Below are 15,577 nucleotides of genomic sequence, written 5' to 3' on the forward strand. Positions count from 1 at the left end.
AGAATATCGAAAATGTATTTAATCATGTATCCCGAAAGACGACAACCATATCGAACTATGTTCAAGTTATTGGATCAAAATCTCAGTGAGTTTGGCTCGTTTGAAAAGTCAATGAAAAAATACGGAGACAGAATCAACAATCAAAATTTGATAAATGAGGTGTGTATAAGGTAAATTAGACATTGTGTCTTTTTCAATGAAAATAGAAATTTGAAGAAATAACAATAATCAACTAAAATGTAAAGACAAAAGTAAATCACAGCAAATGCTCAAAATGCTGGCCTTGTTCATGATAACACAACTACGTCTTTCTTTGAATATTATTCACTGCATTATTAACACAACTATGCCTTTCTTTGAATTTCATTCACTGCATGATTAACTTTCCTCCTCCTCAATCCCTCGAACTCTCTAACAATGCTGTGTTGCAAGGTCCTCAGTATTTTGATATTTCCTCAGACCACAATCTCTATTTTTCAGCGTAATCCAAAGAACGTATCCATAACACTTAAGTCTGGAGACCTTGCTGGCCACCTCACCGACCCATTATTCCCTATCCATTTATCACCAAATCTTTCAGTCAGGTAATTAGATACTCGTCTGGTAGTGTGTGGTTGACCACCATCATGTTGAAATCAGATGTTTTTATAGTTAGTCAAAGGTAGATCATCCAAATAGTCTTTGAAAATCGACATTAAAAACTGGTGATAGGTTTCTCCATTCAGAATTCCGTCAAATAAATGAGAATCCAAAATTCTATCTTTGTAAATTTCTGCCCACACGTTAATACTCGGAACTACCTGGGGTTGTTTATGCTCCAAATGTGTTAGTCATTCCAATTGAATATCCTGATTTTCCAGGAAAACAGGAAAATCAGGTTTTCTTATTAGCCAATTACAAAATTTTAATTGTCTTTTGGATCACCTGGATGCAATTTTAGAGATATGTGTATTTTGTAACATTTTGTACATCTTTTTTTGAGATGTCTCCAAGCAAATATATGACAAATATCCATTTCGGAGGAAGTTTGACGTGTAAATTTCCCCGGGTTCATGTTTATTTGCAAATTATTAATTTTTATTGAAAATGAAACAATGTCTAACTTACCTCATACATACCTCATTTATCAAATTTTCTTTAGTTTCCTGGTCCATTCTTTCTCCGTATTTTTTTCCGGTTGGAATAGAGCCAACAATGAGACTGGTGATTTTGTATGTACCAGAATGCTCGATACCAGTTCATAATAGAAGAAATGAGTTGAACAGAACACAGAACAACAAAAAACCTTCAGGTGAGCACACCTTGAACTACGAGAACGTTCCAACATTTCAGCAGATTCTAAGGTACAGAATATAGCAAGAACATCATGAAAACGTTGGTATTATGAATATTTACAACAACTAAATCAATACATCATACGATAAATTACAGCGAGATCGAAAGTATTCAAGAACTGAGGCGTCGTATTGTTGCAAGATGTGAAAGCACCTCGGCTCTCATCAGGCTCCAATACATACCCATTTACTTGAAGAGTTAGAACATGCATCTTCAAAAGCACGCCCTTCAGAAATAAAACGAGAACCAAAATGAGTCCGTCAATCATTCGACATTGATGTGGAATGTTTCGGGTTGTTCCTCAACATTTCAGAGTATTCCCTGATATTCTACAATATTTTAGAAAATTCCGGTATGTTTTGAAATGCTGTAGAATGCTCTCGAATGTTTTAAACTGTCATATAAATTTTCAGAGGGCGAAATTTCAAGTCCTAATATTTTCAAAAGCCTGTACATCAGCTGCAATCGGCATGTATGGGGGATAGAAGTTACACTCCCATGATCGTACCACCGGAACTTTTTTCTGAATTTTAGCGAAACACACATTACTTTCGTAATACGAGTATTTACATACATATATCAATTATATTTTGCAACATATCAACGTTTTCATGTCAAGACAAAATATTTACTTCAATCCCAATCAGTTCAACATATATCCGATCGTAACCGAGATAATTATCGAAGAGAAGGATATAATTGTCAGAGTTAAAAAAGTTGAGCTGAATCGAAACCAAAAGTTTATCCTCCTAAATTACCCCCATCAGTGAGATGAACCTCTGGGAACCGCTACGCGAAAGTTAGCTGGTTTAACGAAGTTTTGTCGCTGAACCTAATGACACAAGAAGTCTGGTTAGTTTTTCATGCCGCTCCAATATTGATATAATACGGTAAGTTCAGCAACTCTGAGTCTGACGTCAAATTTGCTAAGGATCCGTTTAAACCAAATTGCATTTCAAATTATACGTAGCGACACAAAGAAGTGACTCGACAATGTCATGGAGCTAAGACAACGAAAAGGAAAATATTGTTTATAAAGGTTGTTTTTCTGATCTTTCTGCATTTGTTGAAATGAAAGAAAAACGAAGAGCAGTGAAGGTTTCAGAAATGTTATTTTCTTCCTGTAGTGCAATAAACATTGTCGTCAGTGTTACTATTTTCCGGTTTTGGAAGCCGTGGATTTTTGGAATTTCTTGCTAACGTTTCGCTGGCGCGAGTGGCTACCATCCTCAGAGGTTTATACATCCTGAGTTAATATCTTCGATGACTGGATATTACAGCTGCGTAACGCGAATTTATGTTGATTCTTCTTCAGGTTCTTCTATTACCTATATCTGGCTTAGATAAATTACATCAAGTGTGTTTATATTGGAAACATGAAAGGGACGCTCTAAACCTTTTTCTATACCACTTGAACTCTCAACACCCAAACATCAAGTTCACCATGGAGACTGAACAGGAGCAGCGGATAGCATTCCTAGGATAGGTACCTGCATGCACTATCGAAACACCATCTTCACTCATCACCACTCTAACGGAACGGAGTCGAAGAATATGTGGACCAGAGCATCTTAAGAAAGAACTGGAACGTCTCTAGGTGACCTTGAGATCGAAAGGATACAGTGTACCCGAAGTCAACAAACCCATGAAACTGAAGAGTTCTACGACTCAAAACGGGAAGAAGGATCAAATGCTTGTACGCGCGTATCTACCTCATAAACCTATACAGACAGATTTAGAAAACCCTTGGGGGAACACAACATCAAAACGGTTTTCAAACCCACCAAGAAGATTCAACAAAGCCTCAGGTCGGCTAAAGGCAAAAGGGATCCAGTATCAGCAGCAGGGGTTTATCGCATACCGTGCACTTGTGGGAAGGTATACATCAGAACCACCAAAAAATCCATAGGAACAAGACTGAAGGAGCATGAAATAAACTGCGGGCTAGGCCAAATAGACAAGTCAGTTGTGGCAGAATATGCACTCAATGAAGGAAAATACGTAACTCATTACCCCCGAACAGGGATACCATAGTCCACTAGTAAGGGAGGCAATAGAAATCCACAAACACACGGATAATTTCAACAGAAAAGAAGAAGCTGTGAACCTTACTCGAATATGGAATCCCATTCCAGGAAGTTCAAGAATAGCGAACATCATGACGTCAGGTAGAAAAGGGTCGACGATTGTTATTGACAATTTACCAACTCCAAGTACAGGTATCAGACTACTTGATTAGATATAAACATGCTTTAGATAATTCACCTAAGCGAGATACAGGTAATAGCACAGCAAACTACATGGAGAGTCAACATGAATACGCGTTACGCAGCCGTAATATCCAGTCATCGAAGATATTATCTCAGGATGTATAAGGAAGCTGACCACTCGCATCGGCGAGTGAAAATTCACAACAATCATGAAAAAAAAAAATAACAAAGGAGACAATGAAATCTTCCTCAGGTGCCACCTTTCATGAAATTCCTACGCCATCCAGACAGTAATAAAGTCATACAAAAATATAGAAAGTTTGTTTTTTCCGGTTTTTTGTGAGGTGAAAACAGATTCAATGCTTTTTCCAGCTACATAATTCTTGAAAATTATCAATTTGCATTCCGGGTTGAATAAGTATATCTATGTACTATACAGCCCTTTTTTGAATTTTTTCATTCATCATACTTCCACGAAATAGGCATCGCTTTCACAAGAAGCGGTGCCTATTTTGTGAAACTAAAGGATGCGTTGCCTGAAATCGAAAGCTGTCAATTAGTTATTATTTGGAAGTAATGGTCCAGTATTCAGTTTTTTTTTTGTTTGTTGAGTGAAGATGTTTTTGTTTTCAGGCTAAAGCATAATTACAAATTGCCTTGCTCCTCCATGAAGTATTATCCGTTCTATAAATGTTAAACTGCCAACAACCACGCTGTCTTTAATAAAACACTTATAGTGGAGTGTTCTCTTCATATTTACTGTCGATACCTGTTTTTATTTTCATCAAAAGAAATGTTGATCTAGATCAGTGGTCGCCAACCTCTTCAATGTGTTGAGCTACTTTGTTAATTTTGGAATAAACAGCGAGCTACCCACACAGAAGCCACGTAACGCAACGTAAATGAAATAATCCACAGTTAATTTATTATTATATGTATTTATTTTACTATTTAACTGGTAATACATAATACATAGGTACTAATAATAAACTAATAACAAAATAACTAATATTACTAGTACGTACTTGTTCATATCTACATTCCTACCTATCAAACGAAGGTGTTTGAAAAATAAACACAAACTTTCATCCAGCCACAACGGCATGTCACGTATGATTTAAAAATAGTTAATAATAACAACAAAAAAGTAACGCACTATCATGAACATAAACATTGAAAAATAAAAAAGCACGTTCAATGAGAAGGCTGACACTCAGACTCATCGATAATTTTTTTAATGTTTGCAGTATAATTTGATGCAGCCATTCGAATACAATTATCCAAATATTCATCTGTAAGTCGATTGCGATATTTGTTCTTAATAAACTTCATATTGGAAAAAGAAGATTCACACAAATAGGTTGAACTGAATAATGCTTTCACTTTCAAGGCAATACGGCATAGAACTGAATATTTGTCTTTACTTACAATAGGCCAGATACATTCAGTACTTGAGACTAACGATTTTAAGGCTAAATCATTTTGAAACTCAATGACTTCCATTTCTGTTGCAGCGATGTCTTCGCCAAAGTTCTGTTTAACACAAGTTGTAAACTGTTGGATATCAATTTCCATAAAGGGTGAAACAACAAACTGCGCTACTAAAGCCATTTCATTGAAATCCTTAAAACGATTTTTGAAGTTATTCTTCAGGGTAGAAATTATTTCTACATGATATTTGTTGTCATAGGCTTCTAATGGATTTTGAGATATTTTTTTTGAAAGAATAGGAAAATGCTTGGCATCGCTGTTAATTAGGTTTTGTTCCCAAAACTCCAGCTTTTTGATAAATGCTTTTATATCAGAAATCATTTCCGCTAGTTCTTTGTCTCTCCCCTGAAGCTGCAAATTAAGTTCGTTCAATTTCTCTGTAATGTCCACGAGAAAACCAAAATCTCTAAGCCAGATTGAATTTTCTAGTTCCGGAGTCGGTTCATCGCGTTGTTTGAAAAATTGAACTATGCCAGATAGGACATCATTAAAACGTTTCAGCACCCGTCCTCTACTTAACCATCGGACTTCAGAGTGGAGGAGTAGGTCCCCGTATTGACAGTCAACTTCATCGGCCAAGGTTCTGAATAATCTTCTTTGTAACGCTTGAGCTCTAATCTTGTTCACAATTTTTACCACCAGTTTCATAACGTTGTTTAGTTTCAGGAAATTTCCACATAATGCTTGCTGATGGATAATGCAGTGGTAACAGAGAAATTGCGGAAAAGTTTCATCTTTACGACATAACGCCACCAGACCCTTATCACAACCCACCATAGCTGGAGCGCCATCGGTTGTCAAGCCTACCATTTTCGATATTGGAATTTTCTCGGAAGAAATAATATTTCTTAAATGAGAAAACAACTCATGTCCAGTAGTGTGTCCTTTCAGTGAAATGAACTTCAAAAGATCTTCTTTAATCGTAAAATCACTAAAAACCATCCTGACGAACACGGCCATCTGGGCAGTGTCAACGACATCTGTTGATTCATCCAGTTGAAGTGAAAAATAAACACAGTTATCTAAGTCAGTTCTTAACTGTAAAAAAATATCATTGCTCATTACTTCTACACGTCTCATCACTGTATTAGCAGAAAGTTGCATAAATTTTATAGCTGAAACTATCTCGTCTTTATTTCTAAAGTTGGCAAATAACGAATCAGCAGCTTCTAAAAACGCCTGTTTTATCATTTCCCCGTCTTCATAAGGTTTCTTTTTTTGTGCAATTATCTGGGACACACGGTACGATGCTTCAGTTGCAGACTTATTTTTGTCGACTGTTCTTAAAAATATTGATTGTTGTTCAATTAACTGCTTTTTTAACTGTTTCAGTTTCTCCTTTCTGGCGGCAGAATGTAGTGGAAATGATTTTTCAAAATTAGAATGTACAGTTTTATGATGTCTCTCAATATTTCCTTTTTTAGCAACGGAGACCGAAGTATTACATAACAAACACACATTTTTATCTTTAACTTCTGTAAAAAAGTATTGTTCTTCCCATTCCGAATGAAAGTGGTATGTCTTTACCTTCTTACAACTGCTTGCCATAATATTATTTTTGTTATTCTCTACTAACCCAACCGCTGAACGTTGGTTACGCGTTCAGTTTTAAACTAAGCGCAATGTCGCCGCGCCGTGCGTATTCATCCCGTTCAAAGCAATCCAGATCGTTCTCGAACACTAACGCGCTGGTCCGGCTGGTCGGTTCTAGCCGATTCTAGCTTAATGGCGTCAGCGGCAGATCGCTCACCGCAACGTTGCCGCTGTTTATATTTAATATTATGACAATTAGATTTTTTGTGGAATTTTCGGAAGCTTCTCTGATTTTTGCAATTTGTATTTTTTAAATTAAAATCGTTGTGAGAGCTACCAGAATTGCCTCTACTTTCTTTAAAATTCAGATCTCATATATCATAAGTACGCCAGTGATTCATAGGAAAAATGTTCACAGACTTTGAACTGAAAGCGCTGACCGTACCAATTCATCACGCCAAGATTATCCTGATCTATCTTGAAACACTACGATAAACCCACATGAATTGAGAAGATAAAATTAATGCAAGATTCATCTTCCAATAAGCTAAGATAAATATCCTAATAAGTCAGTGGGCTATGCTTGAAGACTAGCAGTAAACAGTACCACCCTTCGTGGTATTAGCCAGGGGAGGAGTTGTTTTCTGATAGGCATCAGTCCATTCAACCTACTGTGTAGGTATATTCGAGACTGGCTTGAACGTTTGAAGTTCATTTCTTTAGATTTGTTTACTGCCAGTTTTCAAGCATAGCCCACTGACTAATAAGAAAGTTTTTCTTCCTTTTTCAGAGGAATTGGGAATGCAGTTGATTAGTACCTCGTCCACTAGATAGAATGACATTTTTTATTTGCTCCAACTTAGGAAGAGGAATGAAATATTCTGAAAGAATTCCGATTTTCAATTATGGAATATCATTGACTTTAGGTCGATGATGGCCACTATCTCGCACTGATGACTGGCTAATGAGCCCGAAACCGGTCTGCAAGTGTGCTCATTCCAAAATTGAAGGTCGACTCTTTCAGTTGTATTGCCAATTGCATATGCAGGAAATTTCCTGTGAAGATTCCTGCACTGACGCCTGTCGGATATAATCCAACACCCTTCGTGGTATTAGCCAGGGGAGTAGTTGTTTTTTGATAGGCGTCAGTTCATTCAACCTACTGTGTTAGTATATTCGAGACTGGCTTAAACGTTTAAAGTTCATTTATTTAGATTCAATATGAATATAGTGATTTGCCAAATTCCTTCAAAAATTCCCACACAATAAAATTAAAAAATTCTAAAAAAAAATCATCGATTTTCATTCAAATGGATCAGTTGAACTTTCTTTTGTTTCATATTGTTATCTTGTTTCTCAAGAAAATAAATTGTACTTATTTTCGTTGTTATTTCTTCTCCATCACTTTGCTACCTAAGTATAGAGTGAAACAACGGATATATGTGAATTGTCTGATCTGATATTCCTTATTTCAATAATTTGGATCAAGCAAATTCATTTGAACCAGTTAATTTACAGGCAAACTGCGAGAATAGTCCCCGAGTTATCATTCCTGCACCCAATAAATACCTCTACGTAAAGATTGGAGGATCCATAATGAAACACTCCATGAAATTGAGGAATGGAACTTTCACTACAATAATAACTGGTCAACGATGTGATAACGCTGATAGAATCATGGTAAGTACCAACTGTTTCACAAACGCAAACATTGGAGTGAAATCAAATGGAAGCGAAGGGTTTTTTTTTTAAATGATTCTTCAAACTGGAACATCTGGCATAGAATATATCTAAAATACTTTTCCCATCATGCAATCACCAAAAATTCAATACTCTTCTTGACGCGCGTTTCACCAAATGAATAGGCGTCTTCAGGAGTTTCCTTCATCTCCTGAAGACGTCAACTTGGTTGGTAGAAAAGCCCGTCGAGAGGAGAATTGCATTTCTGGTGATTGAAAAAAAAACCTGTTTCTGAATTCATTAAACGTTTTCTTCATCTCCACACATATATTTCATTTTGGCTTTTTTCACCTTCTCATGTCAAACTTGAGATTTTTTTACTTTATTGAAATCTCTACTTTAATATTTCGAACGATGTATTCATTACAGTTTCTATCTCTTAGATGAATGATTGGAGATGATGTTTTATTGTTCTCCTACACTACAAAAGAAAACATGTAAAGAACTGCATTGGCTGCACCATTTTGAAGATGGTGTACTACATCTTTGGATAATAAAATTACGTAATAAATCATCAAAGCCAGGAAACATCAGGTATTGAACTGAAACTAGTAAGCATACAGTCTGAAATTGTTTTACCAAGTTTCAATGGTTACAACTTCATGATAAATTCCATGATTTCTATCCTCTTTAATTTTCCAATTTCAATTCAATGCATTATGAATATTTTCAATTATTAATGCACTGGCAACAATTGTAGGAAAAATTGAAAATGGGTTAAACGAACTTTTAGAAATCAACAAAATACTGTTTCCAAAGCAGTTTGGATTCAGATTGAAAATCAACCGAAGCTGCTATAGTTTACCTTACCAATAATACTCGTATATACAGAGCTTTGGATGAAAGTAAATATTCCATCTGGGGCTTTCTGGACTTGGTCAAACCTTTTGATATTTTTAACCACAAAAATTGATTGGTGTGATAGAAATTACAGGTTTCAGAGGAATAATCATAGTAATAATGATGTCTTCATATATAATTCGATACGCATTCATTATCTTACTTGTATGTTGAAGAGGGGGGTTGGGATTGTTAATACAATCAGATGAAAGAAAGTAGAAGAAAATCTAGAAAAATTCAAAACAACTTACCAAGAATTGAATACCTAACCTTAAGATAAAATAACGGAATTTCCATAATATACCCATGCAGGGGTTGAAATTGATAGATACCTTGAATGGGATGTTCATTCAATTGTTGAGTTGAGAAATTGGAATCAATTTTATTTATATTCAAACATATGAAAAATATTCTCGGTGTGGAAGACTTGAAATTTTATACTACGCCCCAGTGAAATCCCATATTGGCTCATGTGATATGTGATATGTGATATTATGTGTAACACATAATATCACAGGTCACATCAATGATATATGTTTATTCAAAAAAAAAATAATCGTTTCGATGCTCTTTTCATTTTTCTTTACTTATATTAGATACTTGCATATGTAAAGAGCTGGAACTGTAAATATATCACTTTTTATAAAAGTTGACCTGCAGGATTCATTCCACTCTAAGTCGAAAATGAAACGTATTACTCGTTTTTGTAAAACTAAAATTCGATTGATATCGCTACTACTTCCCCATGAAGTTATATTGTATGATAAGATAGACGTTTGATAAGATTGACAATTGACATTAGGGACTTTCATTCCAGAGTTCCTTTGAATTGTAGCATAGCATAAAAATTTGTTTCGATCTTTTTACACGTATGTTCAATATGTTTCTTTCAGTTGATATGACGATCGACCTAAATTCACAAAAATTTTGTAGATTCTGATCTTGCATCCACAATAATTTTGTTGGAATCACACCAAGCTATGAGAAGGTATGCAAGACTATTCAGTTTCATTTGGAGTTCTCTGGTGTTTGAGCTTCTTCAGCTGAAGATTTGTTATCTCTGTATGAAATCATCATTTCAGTCCCAACGTGTAAAGGAAGGCCATTTATGAAAAATAAAAAAATTAGTGGCCCTAAAATCGAATCTTGCGAAACTCAAACTCATTACATTCAGACCTGGTGTCATAAAGATTCACAGATATTTCTCTAAAACTGGGTATTGAAATGTTACAAACTACAAAAATATTTTTGTGAGATACTGAAATGATAGTTGGAATTCAAAGTTAAAGTTGCAAAATTCTGAATTATTTACAAAAGGTTAACTATCACCAAATAATTGTGTTTTCTATATCCACAAAAAAGAAAAAATATTTCAGCCGCTTCCAAGTTTCTGAACAGTAGAAAAATGTTATGTATTGTTTCGTAAAATGGCAGATATAATGAAGAAAAAATTATTATCGAAAAATTTGTTGAAGAAAAAATAATCCAACCAATGAATGAAATGAGCTCGTTTTTGTTTTTTGAAAGCTTTGAATTGAATTTAATACAATGTATTGATTGTAGAGCAGGTTTCAGAGTTTGGATTATACTTAAGTGCAGAATTTGGTCAACGATTCTTTATTCAAGTATTTGTTGCTTTATTTTATTACATTTGTTCCTCAACTGTGAGTTCTCATTCTTCAGTAGAGTGAATACAGTGCATACAATTTGAAATGAGCCAACCTGAATAACTTTTGGTATATTTATTTTCAAGAAAAATTAAAAAAACACGTCAACCATAGCATACAGGAAACATATTTCCATTTGAAAAATGGGCGCCAGGTAAATTGCCTCACAAACACCCTAAATGTGTCAATACCACTAAAATTAATTCCAAACTTGAAACCACTTGTATCTATATGAGATATGAGTCTAAGCAATCAAGCAAGTAGATTATATACTTTCGACCAGGCAAAACAAATCATATACATAGTTCAAAGGATAGCGTAGATCAATAATTATTTTCCGGGATTGTAAAAGATTATTCTACAAATAGACAAGAACATAATATATACATTTAAGCACCAGACAGTAGGTACCACGGTTAGAAACGATCGGTAAATGAATATGAATTCAGCAAAAGCTAAGGGCAGGTATCACAACCTATTCAAAATAACACATCGACCCCAATTTGATGCAGAAATTCAAATGTCGCCAAAAAGTTATAATGCGTCGCGAGAGCTCAAGCGTATGCGCAATTCAAAAATTTATAAAAAAAAACATTAAATTTCCGCCTTACAGTAAAAAAACGAAACCACTAAAATAAATCAACAGAAAGAAGCAATAACTTGCGTGAATTCCCACGGTGGTTGTAGGTGAACAAAATGTTCGTGAATTGTAAGTGGACTAATGATAATATTGAAGTCCCCGAGTAGCTTCTTCCTTTCGTGCTGAACCGTTTTCCTCAATTTGGAATCGTTCCGGCAAAAATTCGATGGAATTTCAAGAATGAATTCCGAACCATGAAAATTTTCTAATCCTCAATAAGAGAGTGGAATGCCACAATCAACAATATCATAAGTTCAATATAGGGCATAATTTCCACTAATATCGGGCTCAGGAATACAATTCTCCAATGGAGTTGTTATCACAAACTTTTTATTCCACGAGCCCTTCAAAATCTTCTTCAATGGCTGCCAGCTACGATCTTCAAGAACAAAGAATTTTGACCTCGACCGGAAGAATGAATTGCATTCTCGCCTATTTTGAAAAAGTTCAGTGATAAACGCGCATGCCCCTCTGACACTTAAGTAGCCCGTTGGCCAATCCGAGATCAAAAATTGAAAATTCATTATTTCAACTAATTACCATAGTCCAGGTAAATTAGTCCAAAAGAAAACATTCGAAACCATGTTCAATATAAATTAGGAAATGTTTTTAACAAATCAGGGTATCATATATCCTCAAGTACCTATAAGTTAGCTGAAAAATAAGATTTTCTTTTACTAAAAATTGGTTTCTTCGAATACTTACCGGGTGAAATGATATGGTCGAATTGATAATTAAAGCGTGATATTAGAATAAGGTATTATTTACTCAAAATTTCAAGGAGAAAATATTTACCGCAAATTTAACCCGTTACAGCATTATCAGATGCTCCATGATGAGCAGATTTCAACAAAATATAAAACATATGGCCTGAAGCTTATGATTCGGACGCTACAAATTATTTGGGTTGAAAACGAGCCAATCTGGATAACTTTTGGAACAATGATTTTCAGGAAAAATTAAAAAGCACCTCAACAATAGTATATAGAAGAACACATTTTGACATATTCACGTTTGATATAACTTTGCCTATCGCACCCCCAGAGCATGTCACAATTTTTTTAATGGATCAATTGTTTTGCATTATCGAATGTTCCATGATGAACAGTTTTCAACAAAGTAGAATACATTATGGTCTAAAGACTATTTGATTTAAAAACGAGCCACCCTGAATGGACTTCTGTACAATCTGTTATCTAGGTTTCATAGGTGTTTTTGTGAAGTATACTTCAAAAAGTCTTATTATGCCTAGTTAAGTTTGAATTCGATATTATCTTCATTTTGTAATTTGTCTCGTTCTACAATGACGATTTCCTACCAGGTGATGTTACAATTGGTGTTTCTGTTTCTGTGAATTCTTGAAAAGCAATGGTGTATACGCATCTAGAACGGATTGAAATAGTGAGTTTGTACTACTACAATGGAAATAGTGCTAGAGCTGCTGCCCGTATGTTCAATGATAATCATCCAGGAAGAAATGTACGACACAAATACGTTTCGGAATTATTGAACAAATTTATGAAAATTGGATCTGTTAACAATAAAAAGCATAACCGTTCAGGAGTTGTTAATGATGAAGCTATTTGTACTGCAGTTTTAGGGCACATTGGACTGATGGAAAATTCACAATATCTCACTTACTTATCTCGAGAATCAGGAATCAGTTGTAAAAATGTTTTCAGGATCCTTCATAAGTACAAAATTCATCCATATAAGATTAGACTAGTTCATGAATTGAACGAAGATGATTTCGATAGACGTATCGAGTTTTGTGAAAGTCTCACAGGATCAACTTGCATCAGATTTTCTTGTATAAAATTTGTTTTTCGGATGAATGTACGTTTAGTTTGAATGGAGAGGTGAATCAGCAAAATGTTTGATATTGGAGTGATACGAATGCTCATTTATATAGTGAAGTTCATACACAACAACCTCAAAAACTCAATGTTTGGGTAGGAATTTTAGGTGATCACATCATAGGACCTTTTCTTATCGCTGATAAATTGACCAGTGATGAATATTTGGATATATTGGAGAATCGACTAATACCGTGCATCAATAGGGCAATTGAGGAGGATATAAATTTATTCGAAAACGAAATAGTTTTTCAGCAGGATGGTGCACCTCCTCATCATACAGCTCCAGTGCGACAATTTCTGGATAATTATTTTCCTGGTCGCTGGATTGGCAGAAGAGGTCCTGCAGAATGGCCACTAAGTTCTCTGGATCTCACTCATGTAGATTTTTTTCTATAAAGGCATTTGAAGTCCAAAATGTATGAGGTAGAATCAACAACTTCAGAAGATTTGAGAGAGAATATCATGAGGCATTGCTGAGAAATAACTCCCAAAATTCTCAACCATGTGAGGGCGGCAATGGAAGATCGTTTGTATGGAAGTTGATGAAAACGTTTTTGAACATTTACTATAAACTTTTTTTCTCTCATTGTCCAGTCATCAGATTTTGATTCAAAAATCAATAAAACATCTCTTTTTCTGATTTATTGCTTCTATATTTTTCTCAAGAACGAATAAATCAAAATGTGACCTCCTGTTTAATTGTCCGTATAATGCTCTGGGGCTGCGATAGGGGAAGTAACATCAAATGTGAATATGTCAAAATGTATTCTTGATGTGTTTTTTATTTTTCCTGAAAATCATTGTACCAAAAGTTATTCAGGGTGGTTCGTTTTAAATGGAATGCACTGTATAAATCTATACTCATAAACGCGAAAGTCACTGACTTAACACTCACTCATTTATCTCTTTTCTCCGTACTAGTAACTCCTAGGAAGCTAAATTTGGTATGTAGCTGCTTCTTAGGTCTTGGGGGTACAAGGGGCGTTTATATATGAAAATTATCACTCTATTTCCGTACCGCTATATTTTGGAAGGCTGAAATTTCATATGAGGTTCGTTTTATGTTGTAGATAGATGTACAGTAAGAAAGAATTGTTAAATATCCCAACTGGGGTGTCAGCCGCGGTACTCCATCGTCCAATACAGTATCAGCAATGAAAGTAGTTATTTTCGGCATTCAGAATCTTCTGTATAGGTACGTTGGGAGAGACGAATGTATCTCTCCTCGATACAGTCTTCAGACTTTGATCGAAATTTCCAATATTCATTTATTTCTGTAGCAAGTTAGGAATCGGATGTATCAATGTAATATCTACTTAGAAACATAACTCTCCGCGGTATTCCTGAAATGCTTCCCAAGAAAAAGCCCTCTTGAAACAACTAATTTCATATAAACATCGAATTACACAAAAAAAAATTCGAAACAACCCTGAATTTCACAAAAAACACGTTTCTCTGTTAATTTTGTATTGCATTGGTTATGGAATTGAATCAGATTTCATTCACAGGATTGCTACAAAATATAAGCTGAAGAAAGAAGAAATGTTTCACTATTTCCTAAGATTTCCACATTTTTTGTGTATAGATAAAGAAGAAGAAAGCCAAAACTTTTCTTATCAAAAAATTCTCACGTATCTTTATATACTATAGCCAGTTTAGAGACTGATTTATATGATACACATATCATATATCATATCATAACCAGGTAGGTACATAAAAAGCAGGTAATCTGCCATGTTAGACGGTTCGCCATGTTGGATGTAGAATAGCGTCACTTACTTAACCAAACATTCTCCAAACGAAACGAGTATGCAAAATTTCGCCTCAATTCAATTACATGACTTGATCTGAACTAAAATAAAAATACACAACCAATGCAAGTTAGGTTAAACCTTGTAGCAAAATATATGTTTAAGAGACCTGACTCTTGCGCGAGGTTATAGTGTTTTTGTCATGTTCACTACGAAGAATAGCCTTACTAGAAGTATTAGAGAGATGTGATATCAATGAATTTCAGGCTTACTGATTTTATTATGAGAATATAAATGAGTGACAGAGATTGATTTCTGTTTTCATTCAAGCTACTGCCAGAACTGTAATAAAAACAATAATCATGATGATCATCTAATTAGCGAGACTCTCAGCAATACTAGAAACCATTTAAAAAATTTGAATCTTGAGGTTGAAAGTTTCCGTTTATGATATCTAGATACGGCTAAAAATTAAATTTTGAAATTATCAGGTTTTCACGGGTTAATTTTT

General features: G+C 34.8%; 1 protein-coding gene across 1 annotated transcript in view; it reads left to right on the forward strand.

Annotated features, from left to right (window-relative positions):
* LOC111513363 (uncharacterized) overlaps positions 1-15,577 on the forward strand; it is a 203,706-nt gene that overhangs the window by 166,500 nt on the left and 21,629 nt on the right. The window contains exon 11 of the mRNA XM_074175350.1: positions 8,088-8,249. Within this exon, the coding sequence (XP_074031451.1) occupies positions 8,088-8,249 (162 nt within the window). The remainder of the gene's footprint in view (positions 1-8,087; positions 8,250-15,577) is intronic.

This window comes from Leptinotarsa decemlineata, unplaced genomic scaffold (assembly GCF_025532065.1).
Source record: "Leptinotarsa decemlineata unplaced genomic scaffold, Ldec_3_MD MMD2_tig00001019_RagTag_RagTag, whole genome shotgun sequence".
NCBI classification, from domain to species: Eukaryota; Metazoa; Arthropoda; class Insecta; order Coleoptera; family Chrysomelidae; genus Leptinotarsa; species Leptinotarsa decemlineata.